Consider the following 24,884-nt stretch of genomic DNA (forward strand, 5'->3'; position numbering starts at 1 on the left):
CGTTTTTTTAATATAAATTATTGTTTGACATAATTATACAAATTAACGAATGTAAAATGTATCATATGGGTTGAAACGTTTAAAAAAAATATATTTTTATTTTTTCTTAAAAAGTTATGAAAAGGCTAAGCATGTATTATGCACCTATATTTTTCAATCAATAAAGCATGGCTACACATCAAGATTAGCGTAAAATTATTCAATTTATGTAATGTGAAACAAATTATGAGAACATTTTTATATCAACATGTTAGTAATTCACGTGAGCACGAAGATCTATGAAAAATGAGAAGAAATATTTCTTCATTTTTTATTTTTAAGGATTATTAAAAAAATGATACCTTCTTTACGTTAGATGTGCAACATGTAGAATAACTCTTATATATTAGTTTTTTTCACTACAGCGATTAATAAGACATAAATTTACAACAAATTGTTAAATTAAAAAAAGCGCGAAAATTATTTCGTTGCCTTTTGAACATAGCATTTTCTTCTTCCTATAAATTAGATATAATTCGAAAAAACTTTCTTTATTTGTCATTTATATTTTTATTTAAAACAAAAATTAAAATAGTTTTGCTAAATGTAAAAAAGTATGCACAGAATAAATGCGTATTTATAAAATGAAATCTTAATCGTAGATAATTTAAAACAATTTTTATTTGTTAAACATAGTTAACTATTTTTATGCTTTATAAAGGTAGCCTTATGCAGGTGCACAAATATAATTTTTTTATAAAAAAATTGATAATTTTTATTCTTTTAAATTTTGTTAGTTTTAACACATTATATATAACATTACTCATTACAAAATAATTGCACATGCTTTAAGATACATAAAAAAAGTTATGCCTATATCATTATTAAGCATGCTGACATTAGTATAAACACCTCGCCAGACTGCAATATATAGACTAAGCATAATGTAACAAATCATAACTATTCTCCTTATGAATTGGTAAAATGTCTACAAAAAAAATGATAATACCTTTATATAGAAAACATAATTTCGCAAATAAAACAAATGTATTTTTTAAAAAAAAGAGATTAACAAATTAAATTAATAAAATATAAAAAAAAAAAAAATTGCATGTTTTTTATAAAATATTTGAAGGGTGCACAATATGATGTGCAATACATATATAAAAAGCATAAAACGAACCCCTGTTAGTTTATCTGACTAACGTAAATACAAATGCATGAATTTGTAAAACAAAAAAATATTTCCCTTTTGATTAAACATTTAATTCTTTCTCAACCTTCACTTTACGAATTAATTATCACGTTCTTTCCTAAATAGTTGCCCTAAATTTCTGTTGCTGCTACAATTTGTTATAAAAAGTAATCATCCACTGTGCATAAACTAGTAAGAATTATTTTGCTGTAAACTGGGCTTAAGTACCACGTGTTTTGCTTTTCCATTAAGCATCTGCTGTATCTTCCGTTTAATCTTTAATAAGTAATGCGTTTTATGTCATATCATATATCATAAAAAAGTTTTTCTATATAATAATTCCTTTTTAGTCCAAAGATACCCTCGACACTGTTACATATCTGTAACATTTCACTTAATAATTAAGTGCTACCCAGTTCTCCTTTTTTTACGTACAATGTAGTATATTTTATGAATTTTTTTATTATCCTAATTTTACACCTACTGTAGAGCACTGCTGAAAGAATTATATCTACTACCCCCCTCGTAGTGCTCATTGTACAAATTTGACATTTTATGCCACACAAAAATGATTTCACCTAGAATAGTAAGGCACATAATATCCATCATCATAGTAATTCGTATCGGTGCCCATACCCATATCCATACCCATATCCATACCCATATCCATATTCATACCCATATTCATACCCATATCCATATCCATGCACATATCATTTGAACCTTGTTCAGATGTTCCCTGTTTAAATTCTTCAAAAAGTTCAGCGTAATTTTTTTTTTTCTTTTTACCAAACCATCTACTCCAAGATGTAAACTGCAATAAAAACGAAAAACATAAAAGGTAAAAATTTATTTCAAAATAATCACATATTAAGTAAAATAAACCATGAACACTAGCAAATATGTTTATATTTTTAAAATTATTTCATTTTTACTTTATAACAAAATAACAAAATGATCACTAGTGCTGCGGAAAGATAAACGAAAAAAGGCGTCTTCCATATATTTAAACCCCCCAAAACGCTCTCTACTTGGGGAGTACTGTCATTAAAATCAACAGCATAAGGATCTTTTCTAATTCTTCTCCTATAATCATAATAATCATCTTCATGTAATTTCGGAATTCTTAATGTTTTTTCATAATATTCATGCTCTGGTGACATTTCGGTACAGGATGATAAATTAGTAATTCTTCCATCTTTACTTAGCGTATAATTACATTTAAAATTTTTATATTCCATGTCATCAGAACCTGCATGTGAAGTTGCCATTAGTCTAAACGTTCCTGTACGTGTTTGTTGTTTTTTTGGATGAGAACGGAATGAATCAGTTCCTTGATCAGTTGTTTCTGTTATGTTCTCATAACCACTACATTTTAATTTAGATAACACTTCGTACGGATTAAGCTGATTAAAATCAAAATAATCACACACCTCTTCCCATAAACAGTGATGTTTATGCTTGTCATATAATTTTTTAATGTAAACGACATAATCGCAGTACGTATTTTTGCAATAATTCTTCCCAGAAACAGCACAATCATAAATTGCTTTACTATTTTTAAAAAAATCGTGTAAAAGTCTTTTTTCGCTCGATTCAATTATTTTACGTTCTATCTTAAAATCACAATATACTTTATTTAATTCATTTAAATTAATTTGAAGCAATATTTCATCGAGATCATTAAAAAATTGGTGGTAATTGTTATAACATGAACCATTTTTATAAATTTTGTGTAGTTCTCTAGATATCCAATATGTATAAAACGTGCAACGATCATCATGCGTACTTTTTTCAAGATCTCCCAGATTTTAATTTAAATTTTTTAAATTCCCCACAAACTTGGTACATAAGTCTCTTAAATGTTTTTTTTCAGGACCTCTCATACTATTCCTATTGCAATAACTATCATATTTTTCTAGATTTTGTATGCTATTCAATTTTTCATATCTAACATTCGAAGGTAGCTTTTTCAAAACACTGAAAATAAAAAGGGATGAATTCATATTAACACAAACATTTTGAATAACACCCAAAATATAAATTTTTTATTTTGTCAAATATAGTACACTCAAGTAATAATATGCCATAAATAATGTATTGTAAAACATAGAAATGTACAAATGTCTGCTCATCCGCAGCTGTCATCGTGAGTTAGGATACGTTTATTTCATAAAATAATTAGGAATATTACTGCACATATAGAAATACAACGCAGAGCTCAGTTTATCAGATATGCGTTGCTTTGCATCAATTTTAGGAAATAAGAGAAATATGTTTAGCAATAGGTCTTTATGAACTGCACTTTAGTATTAAAATGCTACAGTAGCATCTGAGCCAAATATGTAAAAATTTTTTGGAATACTGAAAGAATTTAAACTAAAAAAAGAAATATGATAACCCAAATAAAATATAATGTTATAGGACAAAAAGTTATTTTAAAAATTTTAATTTTTTGTGAACAATGCATGTCTGTATTAATTACACATTATGAGACATATAATTTCTTTTTTCATACATATAAAGTATAACACGTATGAAAATATACAATCAATAGTCTTGTTTCACATTTTAAGATACCTCTTATAAGTATGTATCACATGTGTAAAGCAAAATAAACATTTATTGGGGGTTTATAACCATGACGGCTATGTTATAAGACATCATTATTGTGTGAAGTTAAATATATGTAATCATATATATCTTTTAATTCCCTTTTACAAACATTAAATAATATGAAACTACAAATCAAAAGTTTAAATGAACGAAACAGATATACAACAAATTAATATATATAATGCATTAATAGGGCAGTAAATGTTTGTCATGCTAAAAAATGATGATTGAAACAAAATTGTTGACTATTTTTACATCGCTGGAAAATTCCCATAGTTTGTAGTAAAACATATAGAGTTGTTAACTATTTTCATAACGAATTAAGGGAACCCCCCAATTTTGTTTTACCTAAATTATTTATTATTACGTAATACATAAATTCCTTGGGGGCCCTTGTGAATAAACATATAATTATGTAAAAAATGAATAGGTTAATCATTTTAAGATAAAAAATTCTAAAAAATTCTGGAATTCAATATCTTATACGAAAATAAAAAAAATGACAAATTTTTTTCTCACATATTTCGAACACAATAAATAACACTGTTTCTACAAACTTTTTTTAAATTGTGTTATGTATAAAATGGTATTTTAAGCGAAGCGAAAAATATTTATAAAAATATATTTATTTTTATATTATTTTTCGCACATAAAAGAATATCAATTAATCAAATTATATTATCATGTCATATTTTCGGACTTATATAATTTTTATGTGTCCTTCCTTCTTTTCAATGTCATAATAATAACACAAAAAAATATTATTTTATTCAAATAAACAAAAAGGGAACGAATAAAAAAAACATTTCCTTTATTTTTCAAGTAATTTTATAGACAGTAAAATTAAAAATATATTCAAAATCGTTGTGATGACGTTTGTGTTATTATACACGGTAGCGGAAAATTGCGTTCTCTTATTTTTATAATACCCGTACTAACATTTACAGGTATAATGTAGTATGAAATGAAACACATTGATTGTTATTATATTATTACATTAATAGATATTTATCTATGTATAGTAATATGTTTTCTTATTTACCTTCATGAAAATCATTTTTTTTTTTTTTTTTTTTTAAACGGTGCAATGAAATATTTGTACATTTTTGTTCCTTGTTAATTTTTGTATGCTAAGAAAGCAGTTCAGGTTATATTTCGCTTTTAATCTTTATTGTCCAGTCTATAATAAAAATATTTGATATCCATTCTACTTTATCAAAATATTTTATGTTTTAATTATTGTTGATAATTTTTACTTTTTGCAACTTATTTAAACTACATTGTAGTTGAAAATAGTAGTGACTATCACACCTCACTAAATATGCTTTTTTTTTAAGTCCTCATCAGTTAAACAAACTGTTTAACATACATTGTACGTTGTGTAATGTAGATGAATCGTTTTAATTGTTTTCTTGATTCCACAATTATCCTTAATTATTCATAATTTAATTCACTGATCATATCATGTGGTTATTTTCCACCTAAAGTGTGCTATTTCTATTCCATCTGACAAACAACGTTTCGAATGTTATTTTAGCATAAAATCATTCCCAACTATTATTAAAAATAAGCGCGTTTGTCCATCAACATATATCTTTTTATAGATCATTTAAAAGTATTTCACTTCTATAATTAGTGGGATCGAGGATGCCTAAAGAATTCTCAAATTACGTCATTCCCAAAAGTTTAATTCTAACTTGCTCCATTTTACCCTCCTAAATGTAAGTACTACTAAATAATAAGCGCAACGAATACTTTGTTAAAATATGTTGATAAATATTCAGCTGCAAAATTGCCAATAATTGGTAGATCCCATTCACATTTTGCGTATTAAAAAAAATATATATACCTATTCGCATTCGCTTAAATAAATACTATATTTTCAAAATGCTCAAATTAAGCATTTTTGTAAAAAACGCGATATATACTGGGCATATATAAACTGCTGTTTCGTGTGGTAATATTTGAATATAACACACACATATGCAAAAGAAAAAGGGGCTCTCCTTTTGTCACAGGCCATTTAATTTTTGTTTAAGATAAATGTGCTAAATTATCGTTTGATAGGTATGCACTACAATGTGTTATTATGAGGCAACCCTTCAAAGTGGCTTTATAAATAGTAACAAATCGTGACTACTCGTTAAAACGTCTACTAATGTTCTTAATAGGACACTAGGACAAACATGAAAGTCTTATTGTACAACAAAAAATAAAAGAATGCGACTACAGGGATAGTTAAAAAAAAATTATTTAATGTGTCTATATGGCATCTAAAACGATAAAACTGTGATATTATCGTCATTATTAATGCAACATTGTGTTTATTACACCCAGTTTCGCAATTCCCTATGCGCGGAATGGATGAAACTGCTGAGAATAATGGCCCAAACGATAGAAATTACTACTTTAATTAAAAATAATTTGTAGCTAAAACTAAGTATCATTAAATGAAATTATAAAAGATTAACAATTTCGTTTTTTATTACACAGTTTACATACACATTGATGATTATTCCTTTTTCTTGATGAAGTCTACAACAAACCATGAATACGCTAATATCTCTTCCATGCTAGTGAACAATAATGAACTAAATATAAAAATTAAGTTTCTCATTCTGTATAAATATATAAAACATGTGCAAAAGGGTAAGAACACATATTAAAAACGCAATAAATGCAATTTTTAAAAAGAAATATAAAAAAAAAAAAAAGATTTTATTGTAAAATTCACCAAAAATATTATTTTTGCTTAAACGAATACACTAGTGTAAATCATTCTGAAAAAATAAAAAATATATAATTATTTGTTCTCATTCGCAATATAAAATTAAACTACCTCCCTCAAATGTATTAATAATAATGGCTTATTCTTAACTTATGTTTTAGGAAATTTCGTGGAAAAGCCAAAATTCCTTTAAGTTGTTCGCGTAACATTTCACATTCACACAGATATAACACGTTATGTGGTGAAAAAAAATTGGACAAAAAAAAAAATATGTAATACTTATTGGATAATCCTTTTTTATGCTCTTTTGGAATGAATGCATTATTATTTATTTTAAATGAAAATTGAGAGAATGTTTCTGTTTTTTACAATGCCTAAATACCACTGCATTAGCCACATTTCAGTTCATAGGAAAAAAAAAATACACATTATGTTAACATTTTTTCTTAATTCGTATATTTTTTATTCATTCCAAAATAAATTCCAAATTGTGTTTTTATTATATACGCAAAAATGTTCCCAATTGTCTTTTTTCAAATTTGAAGATATGCTATTTGAGCATTTTTAATAAATATTTTTATATTAAAAGTAAGATAGCAAATCATTTCCATTTATGTATGCAATATATATTAGAATAAAACGAACTGCTTGTTTTACATAATGAAGTGTGTGTAGAAAAATGAAATTGTATACATTCCACAAAACTTAAAAAAGGAAATAATTAAGGATAGTATTTTTTTTGTTATCACATTCAGAACTGGTTGTAAAGAGTATAATCATCGTTAAAAGCATTTTTTGAGATAAGTATTTTTTATATAATGTGAAACATATATTAACACTTTGTAGTAAATTTTTGATTTTTATTTAATAATATATTTTTTTTAATTATAACACTTTTAATGTAAGAATACTGGTTTTTCATGCACTCACTATTTAATTTGTGCAATGTGCATTTAACCAAAAGGGATAACACACCACTGCGTTGTTAAAAAGTTATTATAAGCCAACTTGTGTAATTAAATGGTATAATTTTTTCCTTCGCAAATGGAACAATTATATATCGAAAAGTGTTCTTTATTATTTCATATAGGTAACATTTGCGTTTAATAATGTTTCAAAAGACATAATGGAAAATAACTATTTCAAAGCAAGCTGAAGTTCCTACTTCGGGGAATTTAGTGCTATTTGTTCTACATTGTGTACAGTATTAATGGAATAGCTTAATATTTCTTTTACTCTATAAAAATGCTTTTTATTTTCTACTTTATGATATTAGTTTTCATTTTTTTCGCAATTAATTCAGTCTATTTAATTTGCACAATTCTGATTATTACCTCTATGGTTCTTTATTAAATAATAAAACAAACAATAATTGTAATATTTATTTATGTCTAAAAATTAATTAGAAAGAAGTTTACATGGTATATTTACGGATTATGTTCTTTTATCAATGCTGTAGTGTTACCTACACGGCTAAGATCATCAATTTTGTTTTTTATTTAAATTATTTAGGCCAAAATATGTCTTCTAACGAGCAAGGTCACGGTGTAATTTTCATTTTATTTTTTGTTGAAAGCAAGTCTTAGCTTCATCAATTAATCCTTTTATACAGAATAATTGTTTTTACAATTTTATATATATATTTCAATTCCGCAATTTATTTTCAGTATGAAGTGTTGAATAATTTATATTCACTATATTATCCTACATAATTTTATAAGTATGACAAAGAAAAACAAAAATCAGAACAGATTAAAATGATCAAAGACTTTTATGAATGTTATGTCAACATTAAAAATCTTGACGTTGAAAAAGCAAGCCATTACCGTGTAAATTATAGATTGTTCATTCATGAAAATATTGATCTATATAATGAAATTAAAAGTGAATGTGCTGCTGATGAAACACTAAAAAACTATTGTTCAAACTATTATAATTACAAAAATTCGTATGTGCAAGAAGACAATGAGTATTTCGAAAGAAGGGCAAAATTAAGAGCTAAAACTACAGAATCAAGAGAACAGACGACATATTCCCACCCAGAAAAATTAAGAAATACGTTTGATTTTTTTTTCTTATGATGGTTCAGGTACAACTATAAGGCGTACTATAATGCCAACGTGTGCAACTATCGCAATTTTGTTGGCATATTCTATTTATTCAAGGTAAACGTTAATGCCATTTGTAAATGTCAATAGTATTAGTCCGTTATTATAACACCTACTCATGAAAAATAGCTATCACGAAAATGTTTTCATTCCTAAATGCATAATATGATTTTTATTTTAGTTGATTCCCTTCCGTTCATGCTTCAATTCTTTCTTTAGAAGAAAGAAAAAAAGGAGAAAAAATATAGGTGACATAAATAATTTACCTTCTTCACCGATGCCAATGAATGGACTGATTAATTATGATAGCAGGGCATACAACTTATTACATAATACCGAGTAAATTTCCAATACATTTACACTTCGCAATTATAAGATACTTATATACACATAATGTGGAGTTGCGAAAAGTGAATTAATTTTAATTCTATTAACAAAAAAAAAAAAAAAAAAAAAGAATGATTAAACAATTGAATGTATATGTAGGTGCATTTTTTTCTCTTCTGACCAGTTATCATTTCGTTAGCTTAGATTAAATTAAAAAATTTTAATAACATAATAGCCTATTCGAAATTTTGTAGCTCCAAAAATTGCTTACAACTAGAAGTAATAAATGTAATATAAAAAATAGCGCTATGAACTGAACTAGTTTCATCTGTCAACAGAAGCTTTTTTTAAAATTGCATGAATGAACACTGATGAATAGCCATTAAAATGGAATAAATAATAGTACAAACAATTTTGTCACTAAGTAGAAGGCAAAATACTTTTTTTTTTTTTTAAAAACTGCGGTTCTGTTTTTTTTCTTCACATTTAAAATATGTTTATAATCGAAAAAAAAAAAAAAATAAATATCAAAAAAGAATGTTTATAATAGTTATTATATATATCATGTTTTAAATTGAAAAATCAGTTAACATAAGATTAGTCGTAATTTATAAATGGATTGCTCATTTTTTTTTTTTTCTTCCCAAAACAGATTTTTTCAAAAAATAGCTTACAACGGTGCAAAAAATGCTTATTCCATTATTGATCCTCTCATTTTATTATTTTTTTAACTTCCCATAAATTATGGATGTACTAACAAAATAGTTAATTTTTTTCTAGCAATGCTATTTTTTTTCAAATTTTCTGCCTTTATTGAACACCTTTTGTATTATATACTTTGCAGAGTTATTGTATTTTCTTTCATCACAAACGAATTAGAAATAGTTGGATCATAAACATGCTCCTTATTTATATAAAAATTAAACATAATAAAGTTCGAAGAGCATCTTATTCCCTGTTTTACTAAACAATTCTTTTTTTTTTTTTCTTTCTTCTAAAAATTATTAAAACATGACAGCAGTCAATGTATTGGAGGACTTTGTTGGGACAGAATCCCTTATGCCAACATTAATAGATGATGATAATAACCCTCTTTTTTCAAAGAAAAATGCGAATTTGCTCATGTCAGTTGCATCCACCGCCTTGCTTTTTTTGTCTTCTGGTTCGATTTTTTCTAGTTGTTATCCTACGGTACAGTAAAAAGCACACACGTGTATAAAACTCTTTTCGTTCTTTCCACCAATTTTAATTGACGCGAAAAGATAGTAGCACTAACAGCAGCACTAACAGTAGCACTAATAGTAGCAATAAAAGTAGCACTAATAGTAGCAATAACAGTAGCACTAATAGTAACCCTAACAGTAGAAGTAATAGTAAAGGCTGTAATGCAAATGCTTTCCATGTTCTGTTCACTTTTTAGAACCCGTTGAGTGGCATGCTCCAAAATTTGTCCAACGCAGCATCAGGAACTTCAGTCCAAACCACAGCATTGACGGAAAAATTGAAGGAAAATAAATGGAATGATTGGATGAACCAGCTAGAGGAGAAATGGAAAAGTTTCCACTATCAAATGGAAAAGGAAAGAAGACAATGGCTAGAGAAAAAGGACACAGAATGGGAAGAATGGAAAAAATATACAGAAATAAAATACATGAGTTATTGCATAGATATTAATAATGAATTCGAATTTAACACCTTAAAAGATTCTTCAACATGGACTAGAACTCAGTGGGAAGACTGGATTACAACAGTAGGGAAAGAAATGATCAAAAATGAATATGAAAAGTGGATTTACGAAAATGAAAATTATTTACATGAATGGAAAGTGAGAGAATGGGTTGAATGGAAAAAAAAAAATATATCATCATGGTTATCTTCCGAATGGAAATGTAAAGAGGATGATTACTGGTCAAAATGGGAACAAACTGCTTGGGACAAATGGCTATTTACAGAAAATAGAGAAAAGTGGACAGCGTGGAAAGAAAGAAATTTTAGAGAAAGGACTGAGTGGCTTAAGTGGGTCCAGTTAAAAGAATATGCATATATAAATGATGAGTGGATTCCTTGGACAAAATGGAAAAACGAAAACCGCCTTTCCTTCATAGAATGGATTGGATCCTTTATGAACGAATGGATAAATAATAAACAGTGGAATGAGTGGATTCACGAAAGGAAAAAAATTGTTGCCACCAAAAAATCGCCCCATTGAATGTAGTATCATCTGTGGATTTTCGCGTCAATGACATATTCCAAAGTGATGCACTCCAAGACGCATTTACGCAAGATGCAGCAGAATAAAAATGTATAAAGTTTCTGCGGGTTATTACTCCACTATATTGCCACATTCTTTAGAAAAAGGAAAAACTCAATTGTCGCAAAATCGCAGATCATTTAAAATTAAAAAAATAACATCACACAATGGAATCATACTGATAGATTCAAAACGTACAGTAAAACTAAAATGGTGAGCTATTCGAAAAATTGATGAAGAGTTATCCTTGAAATCTATGTTTGTCACATAAATTCAATAGGTTTTCCTCTCTATGATAGAAAGCATTTTTCTAAAATTGTGGGTGTGAAAATTTACTAATTAATTTTTCGCTCTCAATTTAATCATATAAATGTATATACCTAAATCGATTTTTTTTTTCCATGTTTAGGACTGGAAAATCAAGTATTAATTGATTTAATTATTTACTTTTTTTTTTTCATTAACGTGCTTGAAAGCAACATGTTAAAAATTTTAACAGGCCTTAAGTTTATAAGAATAAAACAACAAATACACATTTCTTAAATATTCCATTTGTTACACATCTTACTGCAACATTATTTTTGTACTACCAAATGGGGAGATTTACCCATCCTGTGTTTTACCTATACGTAAGGTTGTTATGCTAACACGGAATATAAAACTGTAATATCTTAAATGGGGAAATGCTCATTAAGCGCTTCACATCAAGTGAAAGGGGGCACCGCATAACATCCACGGTATTTCAAAAAGGGAGCACTACCAAATGAAGTGAAACTTTTTTCTTCTTCCACATTTATTTCTTCCTTTAGGAAGAGGACAAAAAAAAAGGATCCTCAAAAAAAACCTCATACTAATCAGAACCTACGTTATACTTCTCCGCTTCTCACATAAAAATCATTTTACGCTATTTAAAATAATCGCATTTAATCGAAGCTTAACAAAATGATGTATACATTTTAACATATCAGTTTAGGATTGAAAACGTAGTCGTTAGACAATAGTGTATAAAAATACACTTTATAATAACAAAAAAAAAAAAATTTCATACATTTAATTATAATTTCGTGAAATATTACAAATATGTACGTGCGTACACCAAATAGAAGCATACTTAAACATCTTCATCTCTTCAATTTATCCAAATGTAATGTTGAAATTTTTCTTCATAGTGAAATGGATAACATCATTGTTGATCATCATTCGGTTTGTCTTTTATTTCACCTCCGGATATGCTAGCGAGCCAGTCCAAAACACTACTTAAAACTTTCATATTTCCCGGTTCCACAGTTAATACATGCTCCATGTTTTCTAAAAGATGCAACTCTTTATTACGAACATTCAGTCTATTATAAAACGATACAACGCCTCGCCAATAACAAAATGGGTCATCTTTTGAATGAATAAACAAAATAGGAATACTCCTAGGAGTATATCCTATGTCCATGTCTAAGTTCCCCATTGCATTTAGAAGTTCGCGACCAAATCGATAGGTTATCCCTCCTTTGAAACGTATTTGATCAAACTTTAAAATGTCGTTAATGTATGGATACCTTTGAAAAGGCAACACCGAAATAAGTCTTGAGTTTTGAAAAAAATCAGAAATAATATTCGATAAGGGTAAAAAAAATAATTGATACGTATGTGAACCTGGGGATGTTAATAATTCAACAGAAATCATTCCAGATATGGAGACACACCCTTTTATATTTAACCTTTTATTTGCATCGCTTTGGGACTTCCCCAATAATTGTAATGTCCTTAATGCAATATTTCCTCCCATGGACATACCCACAATGTATGTTGGAAGCCTTTTCTTATTAATTTTTTGGTCAACATTATCAGAAGAAGTTGCGTCATCCTGATTATCACCATAAACCAATGAGTCTTGAATTTTAGCAATATACTGCAATACGTCGAAGGCAAAATCATCAAACTTTTTTACGTTAGCTTTTAGATTGTCCCATCCATCAGACAATCCATGACCTTGTAAATCTAATGCATACACTGAATAGCCGCTTTTATTAAAATGTTCTATCCAACTGTCTTTATAAACGTAAAAATTATTTCCATCTTTTAATATGGCTTTATCTTTACTTACTATCTCAATATTATGTCTTAAAAAGGACAATCTCGCATGTGAACCTAAACCATGAATTAATATTATAATGCCTATAGCATTTCTCACTAGCCATCCGTACGAGCGTAACAACAACCCATCCTTATTAAAGAATGCATCAAGCCTTGGCTTTCCATCCAGTTTAGTGTAAGGTTTTACATCTATTTCTTGGTCGTATATCGTACTATCAGTCATTACGTAGAAAAATTAGAAATAAAATAATTCATAACGTAGCATATGTGAGCAGTTTTACCCATGAACTGTACTCTCTTGCGTATGAGGTACATAATTAAACAAATGATGAATATATATATATATATATATATACATTTTTTTTCAAATTAGTAGATAGCCAAACTGATAAAGCGATAACAAATATAATCTCTAGCTAAAAGGAACTATATTGAAAAATGAAAAAAATAAAAGGCAAAATATCAAACGTACTACAAATACTGTATAAGTAAATACATACGAGCTGCACAAAAAAAAAAGCCTAACTGTACTGCTTCGTTTTATAGCAAATAAAATTGTTTGGAAGTACACCCATTAAAGGAGTTTATTCTTTACTTACATTATGGAAAATAATTTTGTGTACATATTTTTTATGTATTTTTTTTTTTTTCAGTTGCTAAAACAAAATGGTATATGATTCCACTACTGGGAAAAAAAAAAAATAGTTTGTATGCATAATAATCTGCCATAAAATTTTGCGTAAAAATCTAAATTTCCTTTTTATTATTTAGGGGGGAGGAAATATATTTTTTAAAAATTAAATATAGTGCCTCCATCGCATGTAAATATAATAAATTTGTGAGATCTAAAAAAAATTGTATTTCCTTTGTTTTTCACGCTCTTTTATGCAAGTTTTTTCGCTGCATACATTTTTTAACATAAATTATAACTATTCCCCCTTTTGGTTAAGACTGAATTAAAAATGCTTTGTGAAGAACTTCAGTATGCGTAAATAATAAAAGCAATATTTTTCCGGAAAAAAAGTCTAAACAGCATTTGGTTTGATACATTTTTTTTTTTTTAAATAAAATTTATCTATACTGTATATGAATTTTATAAAATCCAAATGATAAAAGGAAACTATTTTTTATATTTTGAAATTAACCCATTATGTTGTATATGCATTACATATATAGCGATTCGTCTAATAAAAATTGCCAACCCCTCACGAAATGTCAAATCGCCGTAATGCAACTGTGCATCTTTATATATATGTCCTTTCCTTGGTCCTAACTCAGCTTTGGTTTAAGCCCTCAAAACAGCGTAAACGATTTTTTCCGCAATGGTAATTAAAATTACAAACACTGTATTCATGTACGTACGGACGTAGGTATGGACGCACGTAAGAAACGTGTGTATTCATATATTTTATATGCTATTATGTATAAGTAAAAATATAAAACATTTCTATAATGAACCTTCTGAACAATGCATTCGAGAAAAATTGTTCATTTTAAGTGTGTCATTATTACGCTATTCATTTTTCCTCCAATAGGGAAAAATAAATCGCGTATATCTTCATTTTATATTTAAAAGTATACTGAAGTCTAAACATATAGCTATGTAGTTTTGCATTCCTTTTATTTTCTTTGTCAAATTGGAAAAGAGCCCTAATCACCATTGTCATAAGTGTTGTAAATGTATAAAAAAATATGTTGCCACATTTCACGTTCAAAAGTCATGCTCTCTTTTCGCAATGTAAATAAGGACACCTAACTCCACAAGAAATAAAATAAAAGTATCAAATTTTTATTTACGGAAAATGTGAAGAACTAATTCGTTTCGTCCATTTCTTCTAAACCGTGAGCATATATAATTCATTCTTCTATTAATTTTGCATGTGCCCCGCTATAAAATAAATGCGATTTTTCAACAAGGTTTAATAAAAATGCAACTACGCAACCGCATTTTATTTTTAAAATAACCTTATTATTATGAAAAAATAAACATATTTTATTTTATATGATTATAACAAAATATATGAAATTTGTTAATGCAGACATTTTGTGTTTCTCTCTTTTTTAATAAGGCATAACGCAACAGTGTAGCTGTGCAGAAAACTTATTTTATATATTGTGAACCCCTGCACCCGTTTCCATATTTGGCGAAGGAGGAAAATTCTTTGGGTTTTTTTTCTCCTAGAAAAAATTTTTTAATTGTGGAACATGGTCATTTCCTCACAATGTGCATACATATATGTGCACAACCTTTTCATATAGAAGCGACGAATGGTGCAGAGACACAAAATGTGTATTTTATTTTTTGTGCAATTCTCTCATCAATTACACACGCTTAAGGAGTCCTATAGAACAATCCTTTGTCATTAACAATAAAATTAGCTATGCACATTTCGGTTTGAAAATAGCAAAATGTAACACATTTTTATGTTTACAATTTTTTTGCGAAGGACCCTATAATCATAAAGGAGAACTGTGCAAAAGAGACTAAAAATGGGGCTACATTAAAGCCATTTAGAAGTATCGAAAAATAACTACGTTGTTCTTTATCGAACAGAGAGGCATAAAAAATTATCCTTTAAAATGTGTTTATTCTTATCATTCGCATTTCATCATGGAAATATTTAATTTGTCGCCAAATTGTTATAAAATATTGCTTTGTTTTGATTTTTTCGTGGAATGTTTTTTTTTTTCTTTTTTTAACGCATTTATTACAATTTAATCTTCCCCAAAGTTTTTAAAAATATTTTCATTACACTATTTCTCATATTATACATTGGGTGTTTATGTATTTTATATAGTTACTTGAGAACTGTTATAGAAATGTCAAATTGTAACAGCGGTTATTTTATGTGTTATTACTTTTCACTTAAACGAATTGCCATAAATTTTAAGTAACATGTTTGGTATGTTAATGTTTACCTTTTTAAATATATGCGCTCTGTTGCAATAATAAATATTGCTTTTTATGAATATCAATAATAGTGTAAAATATTTAGAAAAATAAAACGCCTGTCTATAAAATTATATGAAGTCCCCTTTATTCTGTTATCCCTTATTAATAAGGTTTAAACAAAGCGATAAATATTGCTGTCATATTTACTGTTTCAACTTAAGCCAACATAAATATAAGCAAAAAAATTTGCAAATTATAATTTAAACAAAATCGTAATATTGAAATTATGTTAAAAAAAAAATATACCCGCGAGCCACGTTATTAATCATATGCCCTATAGACGAGCAAAAAATTTTTTTTATTAAAAATGTAGTACAATTTTTGAAAAAAAATAGTACAAAAAAAAGCAATGATTTTTAGCAGACCTTACCCAAATAATTTTGTATTTCTTTTATGACAATTTTTATCGATGAAACAGCAATAGAATATTTTTGAACATGAATATTTATTTTACTGTTATTAAATAAAATATTTTTCAACATTCCTTTTTTTTATTTTTTATGTTCTAATTAAAAATGCATTATTCTAGCAATTTTAAATTGAATAAAAATAAAAAGAACGGTTGCAAAAAGAAATGTCCGCTCACATTTTTTAAGTGCGATACCGCAAACCTTCAATTTTACAATCGCTAAAATTATAGTCTCACCATTTTTGCAAAAGATATATTTTTAGGTTATTCAAAAATAATTACTTTATTATATGATACTGCAAAAAGAACAAATAATTGTGGGCACGTCGAATAAGAAACCAAGCAAAAAGTACGCTTACAACATAAAAAGTAATATATCATTTTTGCTAAAATTAAACCTAGAAGTAGCATCAGTTATACATAATATAAAATACTTGCTTTATGTTAAAATAATTAAGATCGAATTAATCTAAGTAAATAAAATTTATGTTATGTCAAGAAATATAATTTGTTCGAAAAAACGCATGAAGTATTGTACAGTCAGTGGCCACGGGTACCGATTTTGACAAAAATAAACTTACAACTTTCTTCATCTATTACGTGTTCCGATTTTTTTTTTATTTCATCATCTCGATTTTATTATTTATGTTCTACGCATAATTTGTATGCAACTATTTAATAAATGGATGATTTATTTATTCCCTTTTTTTTTTTTTTTCCCTAATTATTTTATATCAGTTTTATTTGTTTTTTCCTACGATTTTGTAATTCCTATTTCAAATTATACTTTTCCGTTCTCTGACATGGAAAGCCCGAAACGTTGCAAACAGTGACAGCAACCAGTATTGCAATATACGTATATATATTGTAAATAGTTTGCTTTACTGCATATCATCCCATACTTCATATAAGTGACATACTTCCTTTTTTTTTTCTTAAAATTTTTACCTTGTCAAAAAATTGTATGAAACATGGAATTGAAGAGGAACAATAACGCATTGACCTCAGAAAGGTCATCTTCTCGAACCAGATCCACAAGGAGCTACAAAAATGTCCCAAAAAATTCCACTTCACTCCTTTCGCGTTTATCTATTCTGATATTTGTCTTATCATGTGCTGTTCTTGTAAATACTGCTTCAGGAGTAAGTTAAAAATATAAAGCGCGCTTTAAACAAATTGGATTCAGCTTCATTCCCTCTTTATGAATGCGCACAAATGAATATATTCCTTTTTTCGGAGTACCTATTAATCGCCCGCAATAATTTTTTTTTTTTCCTACCTAGGCGGCAGCTAATAGACCAAGAACGAATGGCTTTGTGTCACCTACTTTAATAGGATTGGGCGAATTAACCATTCAAGAATCAGAAGAATTCAAAAGAATGGCTTGGAATAATTGGATGTTGCGATTGGAGTCCGACTGGAAACATTTTAACGATTCTGTTGGAGAAGCCAGAACAAAATGGCTTCAGGAAAGAGACACAGCTTGGTCTGATTGGCTTCGATCTTTGCAAAGTGAATGGTCTCACTATAGTGAAAAAATGCTTAAAGATCACAAAAGTAATGTTATGGAAATATCAGCCAATTGGAATGACGCGCAATGGGGAAATTGGATAAATACTGAAGGAAGAAAAATTCTAGAAGCCCAATGGGAAATATGGATTAAAAAAGCTGATAATGAATTACAAAAATTAATTTTAGATAAATGGATTCAATGGAAAAATGATAAGATCCGATCCTGGTTATCCAGTGAATGGAAAACCGAAGAAGATTACTACTGGGCAAATATACAGCGCTCTTCAACGGCAAAATGGTTACAAGAAGCAGAGAGACACAATTGGCTTAGATGGAGAGAAAGAATTAACAGAGAGTCTGAACAATGGGTGAACTGGGTCCAAATGAAAGAAAGCGTTTACATCAATGAAGAATGGAAAAAATGGCCCAAATGGAAAAATGACAAAAAAATTCTATTTAACAAATGGTCAACTAACCTTGTCTACAAATGGACACTGAAAAAGCAGTGGAACGTTTGGATTAAAGAAGCTAATAATAAAAACACAGTTTAGAAGGTAAAACTTTTCAAACCCGAACAAGGCATTATAACAAGAAGTGGAACCTCATTCCCTATTTCTGTCTTTTAATTTACCAATGGTTCAATAAATTTTTAACAGGGGTGAGGGGAAGAAGTTAAAATGAAGAAGTAACAAATAAGGTCAAACAAGGTGTGCCTAAGACCCTAACTTTTCTTGTAACCTCCGGTAGTACATCTATTTCATTTGACATACGTGTCACACAAAAAGGGCCAGTTCTATGTATATGCGAAAAGACGAATCATTCGAATTAAACAATTCCCTCAGTAATCACGAAAAGGCACAAATAAATTGAGAAAAAATAACCTATACAGAGGAAGCACAAAATGCAATCCCCCATTTTTATTAAAGAATTTTCTTGGAAAATGTGCGCATTGTGCGCGTCATACATTTATTTTTATTCATCTGTAGTTTTTCGAACTTAGAGATTACACCCCATTTGTGAATTTTGAAAAATTTCCAATACTACTCAGTGTAGTGTTCTCCTTAAATAACCCCCATATACCCATTTGAAATTTTATTATATACATTAAATATATAGTGCAGTTGAAAATTTTTTAGTATTTCTTCCTTAGAAGTTTAAACATATCACAGCTATTTTAATAGGTACATGCTTTTATATATGTCGTTTATGCTTCTTCACTATTTTAGAAGACGCTTTAAATGTTTTTTTTTTCTTTACATACCTTTTTGCCCTACATTTATACGCATACTGTGGACCCATGTCCCAGTAACTCCTTTATTAAATAAAGACAAGAAAACAACCCACCCCCCCTTCTAGTTTTATTATAATATTATATAAGACCATAAATAGGAATATAAAAATACGCACATACTAATGTATGGGCAAATGTATACCCTTTTTACGTTTTTTCAAGGTCAAGTTATTTTCGACTCAAATTTTACTTGTGTTTCTGCCATTTCTCGCTCGTAGAATACATGCTATATTGAAAAATTAGCCCTTTTTTTGCAATCATTAAATTTTTAACTTCACTATTTCGATTACCCCTTTTTTTGCATCTACGTTTGTAAAAATTGCAAAGGTTCGTATACCCCTGAATCTATGGTGTAACATCTAAAAGCAGAATCGTAAACCCGTGGTATTACAAAAACGTATTATACATTGTAAATGACACAATTAGTGTGCGATTTTATTTTTTTATTTTGACAACTGAATAGAGAATAGTTTTTTTCTATGTCGTTAAAATAGTGAAGCGTATAATCGTAGAACAAGTTAATTATATACGTATTAAAATAATAATTTTTTTTGTTGTGTGGAGTCACTTGTTCCATTTATTCCGCTCATATATTATTTCTTAACGTCTTAATTAAAGAAATGCTAGCAAAACGTTTGCAAAATATACTCACATAGTTATTTACACATTTTACACACGATTATACCCATACAAATTCGAATGGAGGTGTAACAAATTAATTACTTATCATTTTTCAAAAATAAGCAATTTCTTCAGATAAAGCTATAAAAATAGTACAATAAATGTTATCTTCATTTTTACAAGGAGCAACATTTCATGCACATACATCGTGTCAAATTGGCAGTATAATGACAAAAAAGGAAGGAATCGCACAAAAATTATAAACAAAAAATATATATAACAAAATATAGAGAAATATAAGATAACATAACAAAAAAAAACCATTTAACTCATTAGCGAAAATACTCCGATGCAGCCAAAACAAAAATGTCATTAGTTACGTTCTCTCAGGGGCGCCTTACTACACTTCATTTTTCTTCTTTATTTTTGTTCAACCAACCAAAAATTCATTCTATCGACAAAGCGAAAAGAAAATTATTATGTGGTTAAAAAATAAGTAAGAATATTCGTCTTCAAAAAAAAAAAAACTTTAATCACGCAGTTTTATGAAAAAAAACAAAATGAAAGTATATAATCCTCTACAAACATCACCATAAAGCTTTATTTGCGACAATCATGATACAAAACGGTATATAACAAAATGGTGTAGAACGAAAATAAAATATTTTCTACATTTTTAATTATTCTAGTGCACGTTTGGGGAAATCGTTTTTTTTTCATTTTAATAATTATTATTTTCGCTTCTACACGGTTTGCCCTTTTTCCTTATTAATCTAATTAACACCTTTAGTTTTTTTAGGATAAATTTAACAGTGCGCATGAATTTGCAGCCAAAATAAATATAAAATTATTTATAAGCAGATTTCGCTCTCTTCGTAACTATATTAATTTGCTTTATCATTATGATATATTTTTAAATCAATTAGGTAGAATTATAAAAGTAGAAAAAAAAAATATACTAATATGGCAAAACCTTTTTAACAAAATGCACATATTTATAAATGTGAAGGGTTATAGTTGCAACATTTGTTTTTTTTCATGTTAGAACAAAAACTCTTAAAAATAAAACTAGCACTACCTAACCTTTTCATACCAACTGCACCTATCCGCAAAAGTAATTGATAAGCATAAATAACTAACAAACTTTATGGAACTATTTTATTTCTATGCTCTACAGTTCCAACTACCGAAACAGAATTGCTCTGTTGTAAAGGTTGAAATTGTTTTTTCTTTCTTCTCTTATTTTTATAGATTTACAATTTTTACGCTATTTTTTTGGAGTGTATATAACAAGTAAAATTTTTTTTTTTTTTTTTTTTTTTAAGTTCTTTTTCTCGTTCTTGTAAATTGATTATTTTTTCCCCATTTCGTGCTTCCCCCTATTTCCCCCTACCCTTATGTACCCTTTGTTGCACTAACAACCGTTACGCTCTCTTGCATTAAATTGGAAGTATCGAATATTCACTTCATCGTATTATGGGTAGTTCGTTATGTAACAATTATTAAAAAAATAACGGGACATTCTCTTCTCTTGTAAGGACTTTGTGATCTACTTCAAAATAAGAAACTATGGAAACACTTAGCAATTACCAAGAATGCATGCCAGAAACCTCGTCACATCCCGTGCTACGGGAAAAAAGTACGTACTCCTCACTGAGTAGTTACAAACATACTAACAGGACAAGTATAATAATGGGCGTTCTTCTTCTTGCGTTTTTATTTTTCATCAGTCATTTTTTTCAGGTAGGAAAAAAATAACCAGCAATGTGTACATATATGTGGGCACAGCCATTTCATCAATTTTGTAAACAAATTTACATTCGAACAGTGTCCGTATAGAAAAGAAAAAAATATATATTTCCCATTATTGTATTCAACACTTCCTAATCCGCTTTAACCGTTCATAAATTTTACTTACAGTTTCTCCCCAATATAAGAAATAAAATCAAAAGGTCCGCAAGGAACGCAATAGCGTATAACACAGTAGAAAAAGAAGATGTGAAGGAAGACGGAAAGGAATTACCCAGCAAAAGTGCAACCAAAACAGAGAGCATGGAAAAGAACGGGGAAAATAACAACCAGAAAAATGAAGCCAGGCAAAATAATGAACCAAAGGAAGCAAACGATAGCAATATTAAAAGGATAAACGAAAATGCCGAAAAAAGAAAACAAGGATATAACACTGGTTTAAAAGAAGACGAAGCAGAAATACAAACAACCGAATCAGCTGGTGATGGACAAAAAAGTCAAACGAGTTTACTGGATAAAATAATAAAGGCAAAAAAAATGGGAAAGGGAGGAATGAAAAAACTTATCAAGAAACCAACTATGCTCCATACCGCAGATTACAATGATAAAGATTCAACGGAAGATTTACAAGAAGAAAAATCAGAGGAATGGAAAAATAACCAATGGAATATCTGGAAGAAGAAAAATGAAGACGAATGGAAAATTTTTAATACATCCATTGAAAATGAAAAAGACAATTGGCTTCAAGGCATAGAAAAAGAATGGCAGAATTTTCTAGAAGCTATGCTAAATAAATGGATTCATTATAACAAAAAAATGGACGAGGAATACCAAATCAACATTCTGGAAAAATCTTCAGAATGGGATGACACACAATGGATAAAATGGATTAAAACAGAAGGAAAACAATTTATGGAACAACAATGGACAATATGGCTTGCTCAAAAGGAAGCACAGCTGAACCACTGGGTTGTAAATAAATGGATACGATGGAAAAACTCGCAGATTATCGAATGGTTAATGACTGACTGGAGACTCCAAAAAGAGGCTTCAATGTCAAATTATAAAATTATAAACATGCTACAAAGAAAAAAGAGAAAAGAATGGAACAAATGGAGAGAGCGCATCAACAGAGAAAGGGAAGAGTGGGACGCTTGGGTCCGCTCCAAAGAAAATATATATATAAATACTAAATGGAATAAATGGTCTAAATGGAAAAAGGACAAACGATTTATATTTAGTAAATGGGTGGAAATGTTTACCAACAAACTGAAAAATGAACGACAATGGAAAGAATGGGTTAAATCATAACATAATTATATATATCGTGTAAATTATCCCAGGAATGACTCATAAAATGTAAATAACTACATACTGTTATTATTTATTTTTACCTTTTTTTTTTTTTTTTTTATGGCAATTCATGCGTATATGTTATACAGTTATGAACCCAAATGAAGAATAAGTGAAATGGATGATGTGTAGAAGGTATCAAACTGGCAGAGTTCTTCTTATCGTTATTTGTTTTATTATTTCCTTTTTTCTTTTTGGGGGGGGGAATTATTTAAAAACATTTTTTTCAGTGCTTATATCACAAATTTACATTAACAGTAGGGAAAAAAGCGACTTGGCAAGAATCTCACAAAACGACATCAAATTAATGGAAAAACAGAAATATATTCAGCACCATGATGCTTAACAAGAACAAGTCATATTAGGAGAAATTAACGAGTGAATTCTTCTTAAAATAATTTTTCCTACTACACATAATTATTTTTAAATGTACCCAATGTATATGTATTTTTTTTTTTTTGCTTTACACTCCCTAATTTTTAATAGACAAATTGAACATCATTCACATTTCATTTTATTAAACAATTTTCCTTTTTTTTTTTGCGTTAATTTATGTGCTACAAAAATGTATAAGCGATTCCGATTCTTTTTTAATCTCTTGGATTAGCTATTTCTATGTTAGCTAAATATGCACACTTAGCAATATACATATAGGTATATAATAATATGTGCGCCTTGTTTATGCATAATATGTTGACTTTTTCGAATCATTTTGAAAATTTTGTGTTCTTTTATGGATCTTAAAGGAGTACTATGAATAACGACGTAAATTTCATTTTCTTTTCAACGAAAATTCGAAGCTGTTTTCACTTAAATTTTTTAATAAATTTTTTCTTAAGTGTTGCATATGGCTAAACCTAGTAGAATCCACTTTTATCATTACTGTTCTATTGTGCACTTATATCCATTTCTATGAATATATAACCCCATAAAAAAGCTATATAGTGTTTTCTACAAAGGTATATTTCTCTTTAGCTATAATCCATATCTCTATCTCCATTTTGTAATCATATAAATCACAAAAATTTTTTATTTAATATATGGTAAAAAAAATAGGTTTATTATATGCGCTTGTTCCCTTATTTTGTTTACTGTCGAATTAGCGCATAACGCAGTGCATTATGCACATTTATAAAAAGACACAAATGAAGAACATCATTTAATAATTTCTTTTCAAGCTAGATTTTTAATTACATAAATTTAACCATTAACATTGCGTATATTTTTTTTCTTCCTTTACATTTGTGGCAGAAAAAGTTAATCTTTTGAGGCACTTTTTTTTTCTCACCTATTGTATAATATTACCATTTTCATAACCCGCCCATCCTGTTATTAATATTTATTGTAGACACGTATACAAAGTGTACATAAAAATGCCTACGCGAGAATATTTTATTTTTTATATTTACTTGAGAACAAGACAAATGCTTTTAATTTTAATGATAACTACTTAATTTAGAGATGGCAGAATAGGTAAAAAGAAATTCTTATTTGTAGAATAGATTATTTGCAATTTTATTTAAACATTGTCAACTTTTTTTATTTCACTAAATTGTTGATACAGCAAAGAATTCAATAAATGAAAATTAAAATAAAAAAAATTCGTAATTTTGTATTTATAAAAAAATAAAATTTTCGCATTTTTATTAATTTTCGTAATTTTGTTAATTTTCGTAATTTTTGCAATTTTTCGTAATTTTTGTT

At 28.2% G+C, this 24,884-nt stretch overlaps 5 protein-coding genes across 5 annotated transcripts; 3 read left to right on the forward strand and 2 right to left on the reverse strand.

The window, feature by feature from the left end:
* Positions 1-1,748: 1,748 nt before the first annotated feature.
* On the reverse strand, positions 1,749-3,180 carry PCYB_051050 (hypothetical protein; the record flags this gene model as incomplete). Its single annotated transcript, XM_004220986.1, has 3 exons — positions 1,749-1,988; positions 2,110-2,917; positions 3,017-3,180. The coding sequence occupies 3 exons, from the start codon at positions 3,178-3,180 to the stop codon at positions 1,749-1,751; spliced, it is 1,212 nt and encodes a 403-aa protein (XP_004221034.1).
* A 6,784-nt stretch (positions 3,181-9,964) lies between these two features.
* Positions 9,965-11,162, forward strand: PCYB_051060 (tryptophan-rich antigen; the record flags this gene model as incomplete). Its single annotated transcript, XM_004220987.1, has 2 exons — positions 9,965-10,115; positions 10,441-11,162. The coding sequence occupies 2 exons, from the start codon at positions 9,965-9,967 to the stop codon at positions 11,160-11,162; spliced, it is 873 nt and encodes a 290-aa protein (XP_004221035.1).
* Positions 11,163-12,387: 1,225 nt separating this feature from the next.
* PCYB_051070 (PST-A protein) lies at positions 12,388-13,515 on the reverse strand (the record flags this gene model as incomplete). Its single annotated transcript, XM_004220988.1, has 1 exon — positions 12,388-13,515. The coding sequence occupies one exon, from the start codon at positions 13,513-13,515 to the stop codon at positions 12,388-12,390; it is 1,128 nt and encodes a 375-aa protein (XP_004221036.1).
* Positions 13,516-17,625: 4,110 nt separating this feature from the next.
* PCYB_051080 (tryptophan-rich antigen) lies at positions 17,626-18,717 on the forward strand (the record flags this gene model as incomplete). The annotated part of the gene is made up of 2 exons (XM_004220989.1): positions 17,626-17,778; positions 17,938-18,717. 2 exons carry the CDS (start codon positions 17,626-17,628, stop codon positions 18,715-18,717), a joined length of 933 nt encoding a protein of 310 aa, XP_004221037.1.
* Positions 18,718-21,647: 2,930 nt separating this feature from the next.
* Positions 21,648-23,138, forward strand: PCYB_051090 (tryptophan-rich antigen; the record flags this gene model as incomplete). The annotated part of the gene is made up of 3 exons (XM_004220990.1): positions 21,648-21,762; positions 21,809-21,821; positions 22,016-23,138. The coding sequence occupies 3 exons, from the start codon at positions 21,648-21,650 to the stop codon at positions 23,136-23,138; spliced, it is 1,251 nt and encodes a 416-aa protein (XP_004221038.1).
* Positions 23,139-24,884: the final 1,746 nt, after the last annotated feature.

This window comes from Plasmodium cynomolgi, chromosome 5 (genome assembly GCF_000321355.1).
Source record: "Plasmodium cynomolgi strain B DNA, chromosome 5, whole genome shotgun sequence".
Lineage (NCBI taxonomy): Eukaryota > Apicomplexa > Aconoidasida > Haemosporida > Plasmodiidae > Plasmodium > Plasmodium cynomolgi.